General features: G+C 24.5%; 3 protein-coding genes across 3 annotated transcripts; 1 reads left to right on the forward strand and 2 right to left on the reverse strand.

Annotated features, from left to right (window-relative positions):
• Positions 1–2,184: 2,184 nt before the first annotated feature.
• Positions 2,185–4,928, forward strand: LOAG_06890 (hypothetical protein; the record flags this gene model as incomplete). The annotated part of the gene is made up of 5 exons (XM_003142425.1): positions 2,185–2,313; positions 3,071–3,223; positions 3,695–3,872; positions 4,254–4,394; positions 4,708–4,928. The coding sequence occupies 5 exons, from the start codon at positions 2,185–2,187 to the stop codon at positions 4,926–4,928; spliced, it is 822 nt and encodes a 273-aa protein (XP_003142473.1).
• Positions 4,929–5,889: 961 nt separating this feature from the next.
• LOAG_06891 (hypothetical protein) lies at positions 5,890–6,307 on the reverse strand (the record flags this gene model as incomplete). Its single annotated transcript, XM_003142426.1, has 1 exon — positions 5,890–6,307. One exon carries the CDS (start codon positions 6,305–6,307, stop codon positions 5,960–5,962), a length of 348 nt encoding a protein of 115 aa, XP_003142474.1. The 3' UTR covers positions 5,890–5,959.
• Positions 6,308–7,520: 1,213 nt separating this feature from the next.
• On the reverse strand, positions 7,521–16,045 carry LOAG_06892 (protein-tyrosine phosphatase 1; the record flags this gene model as incomplete). Its single annotated transcript, XM_020447272.1, has 12 exons — positions 7,521–7,678; positions 8,354–8,539; positions 8,711–8,809; positions 8,969–9,244; positions 9,625–9,780; positions 10,272–10,429; positions 10,517–10,634; positions 10,835–11,014; positions 11,346–11,421; positions 11,995–12,272; positions 13,382–13,607; positions 15,972–16,045. 12 exons carry the CDS (start codon positions 16,043–16,045, stop codon positions 7,586–7,588), a joined length of 1,920 nt encoding a protein of 639 aa, XP_020302480.1. The 3' UTR covers positions 7,521–7,585.
• Between the last annotated feature and the right edge of the window lie 182 nt (positions 16,046–16,227).

The following is a 16,227-nucleotide window of genomic DNA, read 5'->3' on the forward strand; positions in this document are numbered from 1 at the left end:
AAAAACAAGAAAATAAATTGAGTAAATTTTGCACAAAAACATCAATTAAATGATCCTTTTTTCATTTCCTTCCCAATTTATTGCAATTATTTATTTAATATTTTAATTATTATTATTATTATTATTATTATTATTGTTATTATTATTATTATTACTACTTATTATTATTATTATTACTACTATTATTATTATTATTACTACTACTATTACTGCTACTACTATTACTTGTAACAATAATTGCTCACTAATATCATTTCATGCTTTTTTTTTATTGTATTTATATTATTTAAAACTGTTATCAGTTAATTAACACCATCCAATCATAATTTATTGTCATTTTAACTTTATCTCATTTTTTCTTATCAAATATTATCATCAATTCCAATTGTTACTGACTAAATTGATGCAAAATATTATCAGTAACCATTGTTAATACACCTCACATTATCAATGGAAATATTGTTTAAAAGAAAAACACACGCAAAAAAAAGAATAAAACAAAACAAAAAAATAAAAAAAAAGAAATCATTCTATTTCATTATCGATTTTTACTAATGATTGATACTCAATGAATCGATGATCGATAAAAAGAAATCAAGAAATCTGTAAAAAAGAAAATAAAAAAAATCAGCAATTTTTGGAGAGATGAAATGATGAATTGAATCATTGAGAAGTACATTTATGTAAGTAGCAGAGCTAATTTGTTAAAACAAATTCCATCTTAATTAATTATCAATTAATGTTTCAAAATGGAAATTTCCTCCTTTTTTCGATTTTTTAAATCTTTTTTGTAAAATATTTCAAATTTTATTTTGTTAAAGATCAAAATAAAAAAAATTAAGGACATAAGTAAGACAAATTAATAATTTATTCGTTAAGAATATTGATTATTATTATTAATTAATTAATTAATTGACTCATTCTATGTGTTAATATTTATTAATTTAAAATTGCTGAATATAAAATAAAAAATTATCCAAACATTTATTTTTATTTTTTTAATCATCGAACAGAAACAATTTTTTTTCGCTTTTTTCTTTTTTTTGTGAAAAAGTTGAAGGAAAAAAAAGTAAAAATTGACGATAAATAAATGTTTAATCATTTTGAAATGAAACATATCAAATGAACATTTTTTCACTTTCTTTACTCTCTCTCTCTCTCTCCTCTCTCTTTCCCCTCTCTTTCTTTCTCCTTTTCTATTTCCTCTTGGATGAAATGTATATCGGATATTATGAGACATTTGCGCTTTTTGTTATTTGTTTTAGTTTTTCGTGTTTTTTGCACTTTTGAAGATTTACAAGTGGTACAATGATGGAAGTTGATGTTTTGAAATGCTTCATTTTTAAAAATGTTGTAGTAATCAATGAATGAATGTATTTGATTTCGCTTGACCTCATTTAACCTTATTTTTTGCTTGACCTTATTTAGCCTTATTTAAATTTGCTTGGTCTCATTTAACCTTATTTAATTTAGCTTGACCTTATTTTTACCTTATTTCAAATTACCTAATCTTATTTATGCATTTGACCGAAAATTTAGAATTTATAAAATCCTACAACTAGTTTCATTTTTCTTTATTGTTTATTTATTTATTTTTTCCTTTTTGTTTTTTTGAAGTTAACATTTAAAAAAATACAATACATAAGAGAAATTCCGAGAATTATCTGATAAAAATGCAATTATTAACTTTACTAACTTTCTTTTTTAAAAAAAATCAAATATCACTGATCGGATTGTTGGTGATAAAAAATTAATTGCAAGTTTTGAATTTTTAATTCAAAAAACAAAAAAAATAAAATGTCTTTTAAAAGCCATGAAAAGGATGAATGCTACTGATAAACTTTACTGAACCTGATATTTAACCTTGTTGAATTAACCTAATACTTAACCTTGTTTCAATATTTAACCCTGCTTGACCTTATGTTAAATAACCAATGCAAAGAATGAATGTATTGGTGGACTTTATTTTTGACCTTATTTAACCTATGCAAAGCTTAAATGTGTTGACAAACTTTATTTAACCCTATTTAATCTTGCTTGATCTTATTTAACGAATGCAAAAAATGAATATATTGGTTAATTTGTATTTACTGATAATTAAATTTCAGCAAATTTCTATTATACTAATAAATTTTTACGAGTAATTATAAAAAAAAAAAACAAAAGAATTTTTGAATGTATCTGATGAGAGTATGGATTGCATCATTACTCTTTTACTTATCAATTTTTGCTATTTGCGAATTACTTCGTCATATCATCAATCGTTGGCTTATACGATATTTACCACGTTTTATTACTGGTTTACTTCTTGAAGTAATCATTACTTATAATCATTTTCTTTATTCTTATTTACTTTATCAAAATATATTTATAAAGTTTAACTTTTAATTTATTGTAAATCTCTTTTGCATATTTAAAAAAAAGACCTCCAAATTTTAACTTTAACTCCTTTAATTTCATATTTTCAAATTTCAATTTAATTTCTTCAATTTTATATTTTTAAATTTTTATCATGGCTTTTTTTGACTTTAATCCTTTCAAATTTTAATAGTAGTTTTTTAAATTCTAAGCTTTTCATTCCAGTTTTCTTAATTTTAGGCTTCCAAATTTTCATTTCAATTTTCGTAATTTTGAGCTTTCAAATCTTAATCATAATTTTTTTTTAATTTCAAGTTTCCAAATCTTATCCTTCGTTTTTATTGTTTCTTTTTTAGTTTCAAGCTTTTAAATTTTAATGATAATTTTCCCTAAATTTTAAGCTTTCAAATTTTTATCTCAATTTTTTTGGATTATAAGTTTTCAAATTTTAATCCCAACTTTTTGATTTTTAAGCTTCCAAATTTCAATCATAACTTTTTTTAGTTTTAAGTTTTCAAATGTCAATCGTAATTTTTTTCCCTTTTTTAATTTAAAACTTTCAAATTTTAATGGTGATTTTTCTTAAACTCTAAATTTTCAAATTTTCATCCTAGCCTTTCCTTTTTTTTTGATTTTATGCTTTCAAATTTAAATTTTATTAAATAAATTTTAATCCCAAATCATTGTGATAATATTATCAATGATATTTTAGTTCATTGGTACATTACAAGTTTGTACGCCAATGTTTGATGTCAATTTGATTTTACAAACTTATGGTTTATTTGGAATTTTTATTGAAATAACAGCAATTGAAATTGCCAATGCATTTTTTTTACGAGATGCTATCGCACATCCATGTCCATTGGTACTTTGTTTTACAGAAAAAAAAAAATTTTTTTCTATCTTTAAACAATCATTATCAATTTCACTATCATTTAATTTAATTCGATCAATTAATTAACATTTATTTGAATTTAAAATTTTAATTTTAAATTATGCTTTTTTTGGTGTGCCATATAAATTGAATGTAATTATAATAGTGATTAAATAGTTTTCAAAAAAAAAAAGTTTTTTTTTGGATATGAAAATTAATTTTTTTTCCTTTCTAAAAAATTATGCAAAAATTTTTATCTTTTAGCAATCATTATCAATTTTACTATCATTTAATTGAATTTGATCAATTATTAACAATTATTATTTAAATTTAACATAATCATTTATTTAAATTTAACATTTCAATTTTAAAACAATTTTTTTTCAGATATGAAAGTTAATTTCTTTTTCTTTTTTTAGAAAGTTTTACAAAATATGAATTAAATAAATAATTAATTTTCAGGTGACAACAGCTTCACGTAAACGTTTAGCATTACGCATGGCATTTATGGTTTTTGCTGTACAACTTATTGCCGCATATTTGTCATATTTTTTTGCTCGAATATTCTGGAAACTTGGCTTACATCCATTACATGATAAATTATTAATTGCAGATCATTGTGAAGCTGATCTTACAGCAAGTTATCCAATAAATAATAATTATTTAATAAAATGAAAATAATTTGTAAAATTTTGATATTATAAAAATAATTTTAGCAATAATTTTAATCGAATAATTAATTAATTATGATGATTTAATATTTGATAATGTATTTCTTTTAAAATGATGTTAAATTGAAAATTGTTAATTTAATTGCATATATTGATCACTTTAATAATTATTGATAGGAAAAAATGTGCTAAAGTAATTTAAAATAAAATTTAAGAAATCAAATAAAACTAACTTATCATGTTATTTAAAACTAGTAGTAATTTAATAAGTAATTAATTCTTCGTTAAAATTTTGATTTATTTAAAAAAAAAAAGGAAACGGATTAGATAATTATCGGTAATTCAGGTAGCATTAACAATTGGTTCACTTATCGAAGGTTTAGCTACATTTAGTAGTAAAGCGGTTGAATTCTTTGCTAACGAATGGTATACTGATTCAAAAACGCAAATGCTTATCAATTGTATGTTTGCCGGTTTCCTTACTACAATTGGTATGTTTTCCGGTAAAAACTGATCAATTTGTATCCGGTTCATTTAATATTAAAAAAATTAAAATTGTTCAAATGATAGCTTAAAAAATTGTAATTCTTTCCGGAAGAATGTTCCGAATTCCGAATATAATTTATCGGTTAATCATATTGTTTAAATTCATTACAAATTATTGGCATTTTAATAAAGTTTTAAACAATAAATTGGTTTGCAAATTTTTCAAAAAAAAAAGAAAAAAAGAAATCGTTTTTAAAATTTATTTGAAAAAAAAAGGAACTTAAGAGAAGAGATATAAACATCACTTTTATTTTTCAGGTATTAATTATACAGGTATGTATGCTAATCCAATTGTTGCTTGGGCATGTACATTTAATTGCACAGGTGTGACACATCTTGGTCATCTTATTGTCTATTGGTTATCACCATTGATAGGATGGTTTTTGGGTGATGCAGTATTTGGTGAGCAAGAATGTGCAATCGAATGTTTCACTGAAGAAAATAAAGAGAGTGATTTAATTAAATTAAAAAATTCTTAATGAAAATGACAAACGATTTGATGATAAAAGAAGAAAAAAAAAAGAAAATCGAGCCAATTTTTTGTAGAAAAAAGTTACAATTTGAATGGAATTAAAATTTAAATAAAATTTGCATACAATTAAAATTGTATATAAATTAAGATAACATTAGTATATGTTAATATTTATATTCTATTATTGTGTAACTACCAAAATTCTTCGTTTTTACAAAAATATTTAAATTTAAATCAAAAATTTGTTAATAAAAAATAAAATGTATTTATTTCAACAATGTAAATTACTAGCATATTTGTAGCAATAATTAGCTAATTTGGAATGAATATACTTTCAGACGCACAAAAGTTAATGTTAGATCACATGTATTATACCATAATCCAACAACGATATATCGTAATTTTAGAGCTTGTATATATAGATGTGCATACGGTATTTCGATTCTCTTGCTTTTGTTTTTTATTTTCATTTTGATTCAGCTAAGATATAATTGAATTGAATGTACTATAAAGGTATTAAAATAAGCAAAATTATCTTTCCTAACACTTTTTTTGTAACAAAACAAAATGATCAAAGAAATGTATAAATTATATAAGAAAGATAAATATGGAGCAAAAAAAAAGTAAAATTCGAAAAATTTTGTCGAAAAATTCAAATTTTAAAAAAAAAGTAAAATTTGAAAAATTTTGTCGAAAAATTTAAATGTCATCGTTAAACAAAGCAATTCAAATTTTCCTTTTGAAATTTTTGCAAAAAAAAAGATTTCCTACTATTTAAATGAATTTCCGCCTCAATAAATCAATGGTTGGAAAAATTCTATCAAACAACTATCATCATTTCAAATCGACACTTTTGATTGAATGTGACAATATTCATCAGATTTTTTTTTTATCAATTTAAATAAAAGATGAAATTTTGTTCTATTCATTCATTTATTATCAAAATGATTGTTATCAGTACAATCAGTTAGGATAGAGAAGTCATGAATGTTTGTATTTCATATCACAACATACATCCACTCTACACATCATTATTGTCTATAATGTGTAACAATACACCTGTGTGTATGTGTGTGTGTGTGTGTGTGTGTATGTGTATGTGTGTATGTGTGTATGTGTACGTGTGTGTATGTATGTGTGTGTATGTGTATGTGTGTGTGTATGTGTATGTATGGGTGTACGTATGTGTGTGTGTGTGTGTGTATGTGTGTGTGTGTATGTGTACGTGTGTGTATGTATGTGTGCATGTGTATGTATGGGTGTACGTGTGTGTATGTGTACGATAAAATATTTCATTTTGAAAACAAACTTCAAAATGTTGCTCCATAACACTAACAGAGAATGAAATGATAGAATATTAGCTAAAGTCTCGTCTAATTTGACCAATGAATTATCTCGTTGACCGGAAATTTCAGTAGATGAGCAATTAATTAATTAACATCATCACATAAGATCAGTAATCATGATATGTATGCATGTATGATTTACTGATAAGTGAATTTTTTCCTGAGATCATCCTAAATTGGCTAACTTAAACATGATAGGTCATTACTTTCAACATCCAATCATTTATGAAATGGATTAGAAGGTACTTTACTTATGGTGAAGGATAATTAACCTTTTAAGCAATTTCATTACCTTCTTCCATTATCATCAAGTTTGTTTATTTTTTAAATAAAATATCAAAAATCTTAATTAAGTTTCGGGTATTTTCATTTTCTTGATTGACATGTAAAACAAATCCAAACTTCCGGAATTTCCAGAACATTGTGTTCTTCCCAAATTTTTGAAATTTCCGGAACACTGTATTCGTTCTAAATCTTCTTTGAGAATTCTTCAATACCGTTTCTCACTTCCGAATTCTCTTTTAGATTTAATTCTTGAAAAAATTCCATCCATTTATCGTACATATCGGAGAAAGCAAATCATAAAATCTCCAAGAATAAACATATACTAGCTTGGGATATTTTTACACATATTCAGTTGTATTATTTCGAAATTTCAATCATGAAAATCATCGTTACTGGATCAATCAATCATCGTTACTGGATCAATCAATCATCGTTACTGGATCTTTTCCGGATAAACTTTTCAGGAATAATAGAAAAGAACTAAACTGTATAATATCAAACAGTATAATGGGATAAATTCAAAAATGTGAACTTTTTAAATATTATCATTTTGAATAGAATATGAATGAGTATCAGTAAGTTGTATAGTGTTCTTGCAATTTTAATTTAAAACAAATACATTTGGCAAACAAATAATTGACAATATGACTGGGAAAAAAAAAGTTGAAAGTCTGATCAAAATGAAATTTTTTATTTTTTTTTAAAACAAACTGTTTGATCTAACTTCAACTAAAGTTTCCTCTGTCAAAGATCAAAGTTCAACAAAATTAACAAAGGATATTTAAATTTCGCTAAAATCTGACCTAATAGCATAATCCTCCCATGTATTAATACATGAAGCATGCATCTTTGTACATAGTATTATTTCATAATAGTAATAATAATTAATAATAACTAATAATAATAAATGATAATTGATAATAATAATAGTAATAGTGATAGAAATATTAATAATAATAGTAGTAGTAATAGTAATAGTAATAGTAATAGTAATAGTAGTAATAATAATAGTAATATTGTTAATCCGGTACCATTAGGAAGATCGCATGCAGTACTCTGCTAATGGCTTGATCAGACCATCGTGATAAGCGCGCAAAATGCACTCGCATACAAATGTATATTGACCCTGAAATTTATCATTCATTAATTAAAAATAATGACTATTAAAACCATGTGGTACATTGTGCATTCATAATCTCATTACGAATTATAATGACTAATTGAAATTATAATGACCAAATTATAATGAATTATAATGACTAATTGAATTATAATGACCACTAATTAATTAAAAAAAGAAAAATTAACTACGAATTCTGTCAAATGCTTATATCAGGAAGTATTGCCTGAGGTATAAGTTCCATTTTTTGAATTAAAGTCCCTTTACCATTGTTTAATTCAATTAATTGTAAATACTTTCCAGTACTTTAGGATATATTTCATAAATATTAAAATTTGAAATCAGTTTTAATTTTTAAATCATATTACTATTCCAAATGGATGTTATTGATTGATTAAGCAAATGAATTTTTGCAAATATTACTTTCAATTCGAGTCATTTACATTATTTATTCAATCATTATAAAGTAAGAATTGATAGGAAATTTAAATCTTTCATTTGATAAATTTTGGAAATTAATTACTACTTAATTTAATTTAGTATTTTATTTAATATTTAAACTTTGGACATTTGCTTAAAACCGTCCATGTCATTTTAATTAATATTCAGATACTAATTCCTTTTTTTTAATTAACAAGGATTTTTTGATTCCGGAAATTTAAGAGAATTTGGAAATGATACCGGTGTTTGTATGAGCATAGCCCGTTGGTCACGCATTGTCCTAACAATATCTAAAGGATAAACCGGTTCATTAGCTTCTACCAGACAAGCAGCTGTTTCCATTAGAATTAGCACACCGGTTCGTCCAATTCCTGCACTACAGTGTACAATAATTGGATCTACTGAACCTGCTCGTGCACGTCGAACCTAAATTTTGTAAATTTTTTTTCAAGATTTTACATATAAGAGTAAAAAAAACAGAACAAAACAAAACAAAAAAATTCAAATTACCAACTTGAATTATTTCCCAAAAATTTAAATAATATTTTTGTGACCCTTTATAAATAAGTAAAAAGGTCACAATTGGAACTAACCTACCTCATCAACAAAATCGATAAAATGTTTCGGATCATCTGGTACACCATGATCAGGCCATGCTGTATATTGCATTTGGCTTACCCGTCTCTCTTCCTTTGTCTGAAAAATTTTCGAAATAATCAAAATGAAATACCTTTCTTTTTTTTCTTTGTTAGAAAACATTTAAGATATTCATACTTGGCTAATTAGACTAGAAATGTATTGAAATTAGACTAAAATCACAATGTAACTTTAGCATTTATTTAAAAATTATCATACCATCATATCTCGAATTGATATTTCACGATAAATACAATTAATAGTTTCTCGTTCACTGATACAGGAAATTTGTAATCGGCCATAATCATGATTCTCATAAAGTTTAGGCCAATATTGATGGCATTTAATACGACCTCGTTCGATTGTAGTAGTTAGCATGATGATTGTTGTACATAATTGTTCCCATACCATATACCAAAAATCACCGGATGTATGTGCAAGTGGTCCCTGAGCTGCTATATATCGATTTACAATACCACTAGAGGGAATTTCCATCTATAATACAGCTAAATTTATTTAATATTAAACTAATTCATTGCTAATATTTAACAATAAATAAATATGAATAATTTATCAATAAATTTTAGTTTTTATATATTCATTGATCACAATTTGATCTCAATGCAATTCATATCAATGATAAATACAGTGAAATAAAAATTGAAAAAAAAGTACTTTGTTATACTGAATAGACATATTATAAAATGATTGTAACAGTAGAAAACAAAAATAATAATCTTAGAAAAGTACAAAGATCAAAGTAAATGATCTTAGAAAAGTATAAAGATCAAAGTAAATGATCTTAGAAAAGTAGAAAGATTATAAATGGATGATCTTAGGAAAATATATAAATTACAAATAAATGAAATGTTTACATTGACAAAGGATGCATTGATGTAATCACCAGAAGGTGAACTTATCTTCACTCGAGTATTATCATATGGACATACATCTCGATAACGATTTTTATTAACATTCAATGATAGCTTACAATCTTCCATTGCTAAATCTGGCTTCTTTCGATACAATTGCTATAAATATGGCATACTTTTCAATTTATTTCATGAAAAAATTTGAAATTATTAAATAAGTTTTGAGTAAAATTTACCTAAAAATGAATCACAGATAAATTTTATTTCCATATCTTTATTTTAAAAATTTATTTGTTCATGCATTTTCTAAATTTACAAAATAGCCAAATATGGTATTCCAAATACTTTCTCAAATAAATTTATATCCATAAAAATAATTTTACTGAAATTCTAGTTATCCATAATTGTACCTATTTTGAAATTCAAAAATTTTCACTTATAATTTGGTATCGTGAACTTATATTTTATTTTATTTTTCAAAATCTAAAGTTCTTTTTTTTCAAGTTTTAAAAGCCAAAATGGTAAGCTGATATAAAATTGATTTAGATTACATATTGATTGAATTTTTGATTCCAAATTTCAAAATAATAACCTGATATAAAATTCAATTTGTAACGAAAATAATAAAAATTAAAATTTACATAACTAACCTCAAACTGTGTGATAATTTTTCCAGATGAAAGAGATTCTCTGAGCATAATAAGGGATTGTGATAACTTATCAGAACGTGGTACTGTATCAGCTACATGAATTACTTCAGGTAAATGCTGTGCATCTGATTCCTCGACATCTTCACCACATCGATAAACTATAATTTCAAGATGAAAATAACATTCTGATTCAATTTACTTTAACTAGAAACATTTGAATGTTATATAATCTAACATAATCTAACCATTTGGCCTAATTGTAAGTACCAATTCTCCTTTCGGTGAATCACGTGTAGAACGTATGAATCGTACAACTTTTTCATGTGGCATCGAAGATACATCCATACCATTAATTAACAAAACCTATAATTTAATAGGTAAGTAATAAAAAAAAAATCAAAGTTACTATCAGCAAATAAATTTATTGATTAAATCCATTCATTTAAATGTTATAATAACAAATTTTAAAGAAATATAAGTATAGCACGAATGCTTTTAAAAGTAAACATAAATAATTTTAATTTAATAAAATTATCATCCTTGAAAATTTTTAATAAACATACCTGATCACCTTCATTTAGCCTAGGATTACATTTATCAGCAGAACTACCAGGTGCAACTCGACTTACAATAACTGGATAATTTTGATCAGCACCACCTTTTACATTAAAACCATATCGTCCTTGAGCATCTGCACGCATACGAATTACCACTAAGCAATCTTCACTGATTGGTGATGATGACTGAAAATAAATTTATTTCATTTCATTCTTGTAATTTTAAAATTTTAAATTAATTCAAGACATCTTTAGCAAAATTTTTCTATCTCTAATTTAAATATTTCCTCATATTTGAAGCTAAATTCAAAATTTCATTAAATTACTATCATTTTATTACATAGAATAGTAAATCATATTTTTAATTAAATCAAAAATACAAACAATTAAAGTAAATTAAATATTATTAAAATGTTTAATAATTAATTGTAAATGATAATGATTGATAATTTTTAATAAGTGATAATAATAGTATCTTTAATTCACAAGAAACTGCTGTGCAAAAAAAAAAATTAACCTGACGAGGTGATCGCCTGATATATGTTGGACTGTACCCGTTAGTTTGATTTACTACTGAACCGTACGATGAATAACTGAAATACATATAAAAAAGTTTAGTTAAAAACTTGAATCATTACATCACATTGATCATATACATTTATCAGTACATCAATAAATATTACCAAAAAATTGTCCAATTAATGTAATTAAATTAATTTCCGCATAAATGCATACACGTGTCCATGTACGTGTGCGTATACGTGTACGTATGCGTATAACAATACAATTATAATTCTGATATTTTTTTACGAGAAATGATTTTAGATTTTGAAAAAGAGAAAATAAAATAAAATAAAATATAAGTTCATAATGTCAAATTACAAGTGAATTTTTGAATTTTAAATATAAACATAATCATAGATAATTAAAATTTCACTAAAATTATTCTTGCGGATATAATTTGTTTGAAAAATTAAAATTTAATAATTGTTACGGTAGATTTTCCAATATCAAATTTAGAAAGAGTTGCATATAAAATTGCATTTTTAATTTCATCTCAAAATTCTAATTTACAATTTTCTAACTGGAAATTCTTTTATGAAATATAATATTATAATGAAATGACGTGAATTATTTGAAGAATATTTTTAAGGATAAAAATTTACCTAGCAAGAGATGATCGTGGTGATCCATTATTACCATTTTGTAATTTACCATTTGATACAGTACGGGGTGAATAACCACGAAGTGGTGATCCAGTAATAGAACCATTTGGAACAAATCGATTTACAGTTGAACCACTAGTAAAACCATTTGAAACAGATGTATTTGATGTACTATTTGTACTCTTACGACATATACTTTGATGACCATTACCGCCACTTAAACGATGAACAGTTGTCGCAGCTGAAGCTGTTGTAGTGGACGACGATGATCCACTAGCCTAATAAATGAATAATAATTTTTTACTTAAATTAAGTATCGAATGAACAAGAGAGAGAGAGAGAGAGAGGGAGAGAGAGAGAATATACAAAAAGCTCATCAATAATTAGCCAATAAAAAGATGGTAATTACTGGGAAAAGAAAAAAAAACTCAAACTTATTCAAATATTCCTGAGATTATGATAGAGAAAAAAATAACAATTAAAAAATTATATTAAAATTCCCTACTGATCTCTGATATCCTAAATGAATATAAAAGATAAAAATTGAATTTTTAAAAGTTTTCTTTGTTTTATTGACTGGAATAAAATGTAACAAAGAGGAAATTTTTTGCAGACTTAAAAATTGCTGTGAATTTAATTAATTATCGTCTGTATCCTTTGCGCTTTGCGCTCTTTTCATTGTTTTCGAATCAATTTATCGGAAAAGAAACGATACAATGATGCTATCGTTTAATTCTTCAAATCAGTGTTCAAAATCACATTCATTTGATCTATAGCGTGACATTGATAAACATAAAATGGGACAAGTATCAAAATTTTAAATGTCCCATAGATTACTCGTAACATTTAATTGAAATGACATAGGTCAACAATTTTAGAAATAGTTATACTTTTTCTTTTTTTTCCTTTCTTATTCTACATAATCAATTTACTTTTTTCATAAAATTCCTTTATTCCATTTCTCATTTATTTATTAGTTCGTACAAATAAATTTATATTTTTTTATATTTTGACATATCCTTATGATGGAATTTTTCAAAAAAAAAAGAATTCCTACTGAAAGATTTAAATTTTAAAAATTAAAGAATTCCTCTTATTTGCTAACTTTTCAAAAAGAAAAAAGATGTGAAATTTTTTTTTTTGAACAAATAAGAAATGCATTACTATTACATTGATTAGACATTAAAATTAAATTTGTGATATTGAAACGCTAAATTTCTACGAATTAAAAAATTCAACAACACATGAAGTATAGTAAAATGTAAGTAACACTTTTTTTTGATTACTATATAAAGTGTAATAAAATTATTTTTATTGATTAATTTAATTGATTATCTCAATTATTTGTTAATTTCAAATTTAAAATTAAATATAAATAAAAACAAACTAATTGCGTCTTTCCATTTGTAAGCATAGCAGTACTACTTGATCGCCAACAATCTTCATCGATACCAAATGTTGTCTCACGATGTTTACTATTTGGTTGTAAAGTTGCTGAACTTCCAGGTGTTGCAATAATTACTCTTGAAGATGTTTTACCATCTTGTAATCGTATTGAAGAATCTCGTTGTTTACATGATATACGACATACAGATGAACTTGGAGCATTTTCACTATAAAATAAACTTTTTAAATGATAATTCAAAAAAAATCTTTATTAAAAAATGAAATTAATAACTTTTCTTAAAGTTTTTAACAATCATACTAACATTACTTCATCAATATTTGGAACAAAAAAAAAGAAAATTAATTGTCATGCCAAATTGCAATGTAAATTACTTGGCAAATTGCAAAGAAAAATATGATCACTTATTGAACATGACCTTTTTGTTAATGATAATATGACCTTTTTGTTAATGATAATATGACCTTTTGTTAATGATAACTGTCATTTAAAGTCACAAAGAAAAATATGGTCACTTATTGAGCATGACCTTTTTGTTAATGATAATATGATCCTTTTGTTAATGATAATTGTCATTTAAAGTCACAAAGAAAAATATGGTCACTTATTGAGCATGATCTTTTTGTTAATGATAACTGTCATTTAAAGATACAAAGGAAAAAATATGACCACTAATTGAATATGGCCTTTTATTTGATGCTAATGAGAATTGAATTTATTTTAGAGCAATTAAAAAAATCAGTTATGGTCATTAATGCCACAATATTGGTCATTGCAGTCAATATACTCATTAAAGAATTTATTTTTTTAAAGTTTATCAATTTGTCATTCAATGTTTATATGCTTAGCATTTACATGTAAAGTTTTATATTAGCCAAGAAGAATAGCATCGTAATGATGCATTTTGCAAAAACACAAATGATGATATGTATTTGGTGATAAAATGATACACTAACATACCGGACTTAACACTTCTTATCATTCCGGATTTATCATTTCTTATCATTAATCACATCTTATGAGATGCATTGTCGGATCGCTCAACTTTGAAATTAATGAAATTCTGATGACAGAATAATAGCAAAAAGAATGATAAGAAAAGCTCAACAGATAATTTGATAATCTATTCAAAGATAATGAAAGATTTTAATAGTCATTTTTGGTATCGTTATAAATTAAACATTTGGATCGAATCAGATCGGATAAGATTGAATCGGATCGGTTAACTAACAAGCTGCTTTGCTTATCAAAATTAAAAAAAAAAAAGAAATATACTAAGGAATATTTATAATAATCTTTTATTCCTTTATTTTTTTTAAACAGAAATTATTAGCAATATCCATAGCTAACAAGCTAATATTTTTATTTGGATGCTAATAATAACTTATTTACAAATATTTCTTAGCATATTATGATAAATGGATCGGATTGTTGCTTCAAATAACAAGTAAAATCAAAAGATTTAATGCATAGATAATAGTAGAATTTAGTGATTAATAATAGAAGTAGTAATCATTCGATGATTTTAATCATCTCATCAATCTTTCTAATCCAATTCATTGCTTATTTCATTTCATGAGAAATAACAATGACTATAGTATGCAAATTTATATGCAAAACTTTTTGTTTTGCAAAAGTTTATCAAGGAATCACAAAGTGGTTAGACGACACATCAAATTATCTTATCATTCTGATAATAAATATTCCATATTTTTTAAACTGACCAGACGTATCGAACCAATTTGTTATTGATAATGACTATCCCATAGTATCATTTTTTAAAACGATTAGATATATACTAAATTATCTTATTATTGATAATAACTACTCCATAATATCATTTTTTTTAAACTGATTAGATATACCAAACTATCTTATCACTGATAAACCACCTAATCACATAATATCATTTCATAAATTGATCATAAATTATTTTCCCTTAAAAAATATGTATATTTTAGAAAGCATAATATAAGCAAATTTGTATCATTCATATTTGAATATATTTTAATTGCAGCAAAAAATCAATAATACAAAATTCATAGAAATATTTGTGTCATTTTAGAAAAAGTTTATTTAATTTGATAAAAATGATAGAAATCCCTTTCAGAAGAAGAAAATTCCTTTCTGCTTTTTTTTCTTCCCTTTTCACATGAATAAAACTTATAAATGAATGTAAAACTACGAGAAACTATAATCAAATTTACCCGGAACTTACCCATTATCCATTGGATACTTCCTCGGGTAAATTTAATAACAATAAAACATTGATCAATTTTTTCTCATTCCAATAGAATACCAATAATAAAACGAGTTTTTTTTTTTTTTTTTTGGTAACATCCTTCTATGATGATTAAAATAGTTAAAAAAAAAGAGACTTTATTGTTAATCAAATTTCAAACAAAGATAAACTTTATCTAAGTTTGAAAAGACATAAAGTATTACATTGAATACTTTTTTAAAAAATGTTTAATTAAGTTTTAACGAAGACAAATTAATTAATTAATTCAATCGAAAAAAGAAAAACATTAAATAATTATATGAATAAAAATAAATAAATAAAAATGTTTACCGAAATTTGGTCACATCATTATATTTTGTACCATACAAATCGATAGCCCATAGACCAACAGCAAATTTCAACATTATCCAAACCACTAGTTGACAATTTTAGATTGGGACAGTATCAGGATATCCAAACCACTAGTTGACAATTTTAGATTGGGGACAGTATCAGGATATCAAAACTACTGGTTGACAATTTTAGATTGGGACAGTATCAGGATATCCAAACCACTAGTTGACAATTTTAGATTGGGACAGTATCA

Source organism: Loa loa (assembly GCF_000183805.2).
Source record: "Loa loa unplaced genomic scaffold supercont3.379, whole genome shotgun sequence".
Classification (NCBI taxonomy): Eukaryota; Metazoa; Nematoda; class Chromadorea; order Rhabditida; family Onchocercidae; genus Loa; species Loa loa.